The sequence below is a fragment of the Cucurbita maxima genome, unplaced genomic scaffold (assembly GCF_002738345.1).
Source record: "Cucurbita maxima cultivar Rimu unplaced genomic scaffold, Cmax_1.0 Cma_Scf00216, whole genome shotgun sequence".
In the NCBI taxonomy this organism is placed as follows: Eukaryota; Viridiplantae; Streptophyta; class Magnoliopsida; order Cucurbitales; family Cucurbitaceae; genus Cucurbita; species Cucurbita maxima.
Window position 1 is genome coordinate 55,572 of NW_019272232.1, and position 7,307 is coordinate 62,878.

Below are 7,307 nucleotides of genomic sequence, written 5' to 3' on the forward strand. Positions count from 1 at the left end.
TTACGAACTGATTTTTGTGTGAGCGAAGTAGAAAAAAAGTATTTATGATTTTTTTTTATAATTTTGAAAAATTATTTTTTAAAAATTGTACTTTATGTTAATATAGTTTCTATAAATTTATAAATTCAAATTCGGAACGATTTATTTGAATAAAAAAAACAAGCTTCATATACAAATTTGACGGCTATTTTACTTTCTGGAAAATAAATTGAATGACTTAACATAATAATAATAATAAAAAACTTATTTATCCAAATTATAAATTCTGAATTTCTGATTGAATTTTAAAGATAAAAGGAAAAAAAAACTGTCTAATTATTTGATTTTGAATTAATTTTGGAACTGGTTACGGCGTTAACAGCGAGAGTCGCCGTACGTTTGTAATTAGCGCCAACTTGGGGTGTGGTCAGCTCGGCTACGCTGCAGCGTCCTGCAGACTGCAAAATAGACGAACGCCATCGCCATGGTAAGGGCAAGGAACTGAGCTCTGTATTTTCATCTTCCTTCCGACCATTTCTCAACTGTTTCTTTGTTTCCTCACTAACAGGAATACCTAAAATCAGTTGTCCCTTCACAACTTATCTCCGAACGAGGTTCTAATTTGGTAGTGATAAATCCAGGTACTGCAAATTCGTCTCTCTTTTAGAAACTTGTTTTCTGCTTCTTCTCCTTCTCCTTCTCCTTCTCATCCTCGCGAATTCCAGCTTGTAGACTCAAATTTTCATTGCGCTAATCATATGTATGTATGTATGTGTTTTTCAATCTAATTGTTATGGCACTTTTTTTGGATGCGAAGGATCTGCAAATATTAGGATTGGGCTTGCATCGCAGGATGCTCCTTTTAATATTCCTCATTGCATTGCTCGTTATACCAATCAAGTTCCCAAGAGAAGTGTTCAAGATCAGGTTTAGTACTCGTTTTAAGACGTTTACAACATTATCGATGTGATTTCAATCAACATTTACCGGAAATGTTTGTTTCTGGGGTTTCAGATGCTTAATTCACAAGTTACAACTGCACAGCACATGGAGCGAGAGAGGGCGTATGATGTTGTGAGTATCATTTCTGCTTTGTATACACATTTATGGAATATATCATTCATTGGTTATTCATTTTTGTCTGACTCTAGATTGCCTCGTTGATAAAAATACCGTTTCTGGATGAAGAGGTTGCTAACAATTCTTTCCCGCGTAAGGTAGGCACTGTTATCTGCATTCAGTGGTAACGAAGTTGATTAAGATCTGTTGCTTATTATTGCAGTAATATAACTATCTCTGGCTGTAGTTTATTTGCAACTTGAAAGTACTTTTTTGGTTTTCTATTATGTTTTAATGAGGGCCAGTGAAGTGACGATGCTCATTCATCTAAATGAAAGCAATGTACCTCGTCGCCAAAAAAAAAAAAAAAAAAAAGAAAATAGAACTGGAGGGTAAATATATGTCAATGATACACAACTTGTGGTATAAGAGAGCTTTCATGTTTCATCTCTTTAGAATGTAGTACTGTAGTTTAAAGAACTGGAAGAAATGCGTTATAAACTATTTTGTGCTCATTTAGATCAACGGAATTGCATTTGGAAGTAGAAACATTAACAATATCATTTTTCTGTCTAATATAATTAGAAGATCATATTGGTTCACTTTTTTAATTTCACTTACCGTCTATTCTTGTGCGGTTCTTTTGTGTGTCATACAGGCATACTGTTAAAGTAAGCAGAATAGCAAATTAGCAAGTGGTTTTTTGGACTGATGAGAGTAGTGAGGTTCTATGTACCTGAATCAAGTTGTCTTTTTATTTGAAGAAACTATCTATTATGCCTTGAGTTTGCCCAACGTTAGGATGAATTTGGAAATTTCTTTTTTGATTATATTGATATGCTTAACTTTACCTTACAAGAAGATAAATTACTTCACCTCTTCAATCCATAATCACAAGTTTCCTTGCATGACATTCAATTTTTAATATTGTTCTTTTTATGACCTCTTCAATCCATAATCACAAGTTTCCTTGCATGACATTCAATTTTTAATATTGTTCTTTTTATGTCCACCTTCTATTTTGTCTTTCCTTCTAAATTTTAGCTATTCTACATGTTATAGTAGCTCCCTAGATGGTTGCTAAAATAATTCACGAAGAGGAGCATGGGCACTAATTAGGTGCAATTTACTGGCAACTAGATGGTTGCTAAAATAATTCACGAAGAGGAGCATGGGCACTAATTAGGTGCAATTTACTGGCAAACAATGTGTTTATTCCTTCTGCTGTGAATGGTCAACAGATGGGACGAATTGATGGACATCATAATGGCAAGAGGGATACTGTCTTTACTTGGACTGACGTACATGAGAGGGACCCTACCTCGTCAGTCACTGTGGGTAATAATCGTTTAGTCAACTTTCTGTGTCTTTTCAAATCCCATTAGAAGGCATGAAGGTTTTATGATGTGTCATGCACTTCTTAATATTTATTTGGAATGCCAACAAACCTGAAACTTTTCTTTCTGGGCTTGTAGCATGCATCTGGCTTGTCATTGTCATCAGANATTCCTTCTGCTGTGAATGGTCAACAGATGGGACGAATTGATGGACATCATAATGGCAAGAGGGATAGTGTCTTTACTTGGACTGACGTACATGAGAGGGACCCTACCTCGTCAGTCACTGTGGGTAATAATCGTTTAGTCAACTTTCTGTGTCTTTTCAAATTCCATTAGAAGGCATGAAGGTTTTATGATGTGTCATGCACTTCTTAATATTTATTTGGAATGCCAACGAACCTGAAACTTTTCTTTCTGGGCTTGTAGCATGCATCTGGCTTGTCATTGTCATCAGATCTTTAACATGTATTGCAAGACAGATTTGTAGCACGCATCTGGCTTTTCTTTTAAAAATTTTCTTTCTGGGTTTATGAAGATATTCTTCCTTTTTGACATCTCCACCATTGATTCAGTATTGTATTTTGATAGCACATCATATGTTCTTCAGCTACCTGCATAATTTGTTTTTGCAGAAAGTTCAAGCTCCAAGGATGTGAGCCAGTCTTTGGACCAGCATGTAGAGACTGATTCCAAGGAGTTTAGTCCTAGTGTAATCAAATATAGACAGTTTATTTGCGGTGAGGATGCTCTTAAAATATCACCCATTGAGCCATATTGTCTACACCGGCCTATTCGCAGAGGTCACTTTAATATCTCACAACATTACTCTATGCAACAGGTACCGTCTCATGTGGGCATCTCTTGCCAGTAGTTTCTTTATAATGCATTGTTTTGATGTTTTATAGTCTAAGCTTCCTTTCCAAAACTTGTGTTTTATGAATGGTGAAAGTTACATGGTCTATTCTACTTTTTTTTTTTAAGAATTGTCTTGGAAAGTTAAGTTGAATCAACATGTACATCCATAAGTGTACTTCGATTCTACTTATTCCACCACACTTGGATAAAAGTTTAGTTTTCAGGGATTGGGGGGAAGATAATGGTAATTATGATATTTTCTGTAATTATGATATCAGTGCGTCACTTTATTTTGAAGTTTTATCTGGTATATTTCAGGTACTTGAGGACTTGCATGCTATTTGGGACTGGATTTTGATAGAAAAACTACATATCCCTCTTAGTGAAAGAAACTTGTATTCTGCTATTCTGGTCGTCCCTGAAACATTTGACAACCGCGGTACTTCTAAGAATTACCCCTTTTCACCTCTACGATTTTTCTGTTTTATCATTTTGTGAATCTTGCTTGGATAATCAAGAAATTATGAAGACAAGTGAAATAAGTTTTTAGCTCTAATGGGTGGCCCCATTGGCTAAGGGTCACAGTCTTTGAGTAAACGTACTTAGAAGTTGCAAGTAGAAATCTTTGGGTGAGCTTAATAAGGAAAACACTTGATGTGTCCAAAGTCTAGACCTTGAGGTGGGCGAGGACTTTCTTAAGGAAAAAGGTGAAATGAATCTTATAACAAACTTCAATCTCTTTTGCCCAAGTTAAGGTCATTTTATGGTCCCTAAAGTTTCTCTTGTTTGATTTTAGTACCTCAAGGATGCATAAAATATTTTTAATCTTTGCCATTTATTACCAGAGTGGGTTGGGTGCCACCTCCCAAAGTGGATCCAGATTTCTATTCAATGGTTAACATAAAATTAACATGAAGGGCTAAAATAGTTTTTCCTATAAAATTGTGGATGTATAACAGAACTTTTGAAAGGTTTGAAATGGCGAGAAATAAAATAGAATTTAAGCGTCCAATTAACTTTATGGTCCCTAAGGTATGGGAAATATGTTTGGAGCTGGAGAAGATTCACATTATTTGCCCAAGACCAGCATTTATCACCATATTGATTTATGAAAACTATAGCATTTTCATAGTTATATATAGATTTGTGTATGATACCTCTTCATGTGTGTGGGCATAATTTTCTTAGATTTCAAGTATATAATCATATTCATTTCTGATTTTATTCTTTTCCAATACTAGACTAAATTATTTAACCGTGGNTTGTTTGATTTTAGTACCTCAAGGATGCATAAAATATTTTTAATCTTTGCCATTTATTACCAGAGTGGGTTGGGTGCCACCTCCCAAAGTGGATCCAGATTTCTATTCAATGGTTAACATAAAATTAACATGAAGGGCTAAAATAGTTTTTCCTATAAAATTGTGGATGTATATCAATGGTTAACATAAAATTAACATGAAGGGCTAAAATAGTTTTTCCTATAAAATTGTGGATGTATAACAGAACTTTTGAAAGGTTTGAAATGGCGAGAAATAAAATAGAATTTAAGCGTCCAATTAACTTTATGGTCCCTAAGGTATGGGAAATATGTTTGGAGCTGGAGAAGATTCACATTATTTGCCCAAGACCAGCATTTATCACCATATTGATTTATGAAAACTATAGCATTTTCATAGTTATATATAGATTTGTGTATGATACCTCTTCATGTGTGTGGGCATAATTTTCTTAGATTTCAAGTATATAATCATATTCATTTCTGATTTTATTCTTTTCCAATACTAGACTAAATTATTTAACCGTGGAAATTAATTTTTTTTTCTTCAAAATTTGAATGATTTCTCGAAGAATAAAACTCACAAAATAGGCATCAATTGTTATGCAAGAAATCCATATTCTACAAGATATTTCATGTATTTTTTTTTTCCTAGCACAAGTAATGGAGCAGATATATCAAATTATTTTAGAGTTGAATGTCACTTGCTGGTCTTGGATTCCTGACCTAAACCCTAAACCCTAAACCCTAATTGTTGGATTTACATAGTTAAACTTTGACATTTTACATTTTTAAGTGTGACTTCTCTAGTCTGCTTAATTCTTTTTCGTCATTTTTCTTGGGAACTTTTGATTTTATTGAAGTTATCCAACTTCTTATCATGTTACTTTGTGATACTTTGAACACGTGAGCTTGTGTGCGTGTCTTTTCTCTGTGGTTCTTTTGTTTGCTTTTTTGACAGTACTCTTTAATAAAACTTCCACGTATAATTACTTAAAAAGAAAACTAATTTTACTTGGTGCTAACAGAAATAAAGGATATGTTGACTATGGTACTGCAAGATTTGCGGTTTGGTTCAGCAGTGGTTCATCAGGTGAGTGCATGGTTTTTATCAAATATGCGGACATTTAAACTATTTAGTATGCGTTCTACAATGTTTATGCTTGTAGTTTATACTGGAGGATTGGTCTTTAACGTGGTTTAATGTCGTGCTTTGGGCATCTATGATGACTTTTATAATTATTCTATGCGTCTTATTCTTTTGGACTAGAACCCTTTTCTTTGTTAGGTTCTATTGGGTTCCGTTTGGGGCTGTTGTTTTTGTAGGCTTGATTTTTTTTTTTCTTTGGCCCTTGCTTTTGGCCTGTTGATTCTTTTGTAACTCTTCAATGTGTTTTTTTTTTTTTTTTTTTCCNAAAAAAAAAAATGCAAGAGTTCATGAATCTTCCAAGCCTTTGACTGCGACATTTTTGGTGAATAGTGAACCTAGAGTGGAAATACTGTTTTTTTTTTTAAATAAGAAACCTGGGTATTTATTAGAACTAAAAATCAGCCTAAGGGCAAGGGGAAGAAAAAACCAAAACCCTTCTGAGGGGAGCTAATGACATAAAAACTTTCTAATCATGAAGAAGTGAAGAAGACTGTAGTTATCACCTAACAGTGCTTGCATGATGCTTGATATAAGATACAAGATGTTGCTTGTTACAAAAAAGAGGGGATCTAACATGTCCGTTTGAACCGCTTGATATAAGATACAAGATGTTGCTTGTTACAAAAAAGAGGGGATCTAACATGTCCGTTTGAACCTTCTAATAGGATAATGCTCTACGTTATTGTTGGTATAAGCTACTTGATTCGATTTCGTTAAAAATAAAGGTTAAGGTTTAATAGAAAGGTATGGTTTTTATATTTTGCAAATGGGAGTATTTGAAAGCATTTTAAGAAATAAGAAAACGATTTGCAAAATAACTAAATCAAATGGATGTAATTAATAAACCCAAGCTTTTAATAAGATCTACAACTGAATGTTTTGATTCAAATTTTCCTGTCCTTCAATTCTGTACATCACATGGTTAATTTTTCTTTCTATTTGTTAGCGGTTACCTCGTTAAATGGACAATTTTCGTAATTTTGGATGTCGCAGGAAGGGCTTGCTGCAGTTTTTGGTAATGGACTATCTTCAGCATGTGTTGTCAACATGGGAGCACAGGTGACAACAATTATTTGCATCGAGGTAAATTCAGTATTTTCTAACCTTCTTTTTTACTTTTAAAAGTAACTGGTTTTTCATATTTTAAGAGACAATATTTAGTCTGTGTTTGGAAATGTAGATGTGTTTCCTGAAGTATTAAGTATTCAGCGATCTTGTTGTAATTGTTCATCTTTTGGTGTCTAGGATGGAGTTGCTCTGCCTGCGACAGCAAAGACTTTGCCTTTCGGGGGAGAGGTTGGGTAGTTTCTCAGTTGCTACAATTACGTTGTTTGTTGAAAGTCATCATTAATATGGTGTAAAAAATCTGGGAACACAAAAGTTTAGGTCCATTCGGTAACCAGTTTGTATTTTTTAAAACTAAGGTTATAAAACACTACTTTCACATTTAATTTTCTTGCTTTATTACGTACTTTTTAAAAACTCAAGCCAAATTTTAAAGACTAAAAAAGTATTTTAAAAATTTGATTTTGTTTTTGTTTTTGATATTTGGATTAGAATTGAAATGTGTTTTGAAGGTAGGTGAAAAACTCAAGAAAAAATTTGTGCGCAAACAAGCTTAATTTTAAAAAACAGAAAAAAAAAA

At 33.7% G+C, this 7,307-nt stretch overlaps 1 protein-coding gene across 1 annotated transcript in view; it reads left to right on the plus strand.

The window, feature by feature from the left end:
- The first annotated feature begins 371 nt into the window (after positions 1-371).
- The window catches only part of LOC111474027 (actin-related protein 9), a 12,914-nt gene continuing 5,978 nt past the window's right edge, over positions 372-7,307 (plus strand). Inside the window, exons 1-11 of the mRNA XM_023119289.1 lie at positions 372-472; positions 548-620; positions 797-906; positions 994-1,053; positions 1,131-1,196; positions 2,571-2,667; positions 3,011-3,216; positions 3,552-3,672; positions 5,541-5,605; positions 6,656-6,745; positions 6,908-6,958. Coding sequence (XP_022975057.1) covers positions 464-472; positions 548-620; positions 797-906; positions 994-1,053; positions 1,131-1,196; positions 2,571-2,667; positions 3,011-3,216; positions 3,552-3,672; positions 5,541-5,605; positions 6,656-6,745; positions 6,908-6,958 — 948 coding nt within the window. The 5' untranslated portion in view covers positions 372-463. The remainder of the gene's footprint in view (positions 473-547; positions 621-796; positions 907-993; positions 1,054-1,130; positions 1,197-2,570; positions 2,668-3,010; positions 3,217-3,551; positions 3,673-5,540; positions 5,606-6,655; positions 6,746-6,907; positions 6,959-7,307) is intronic.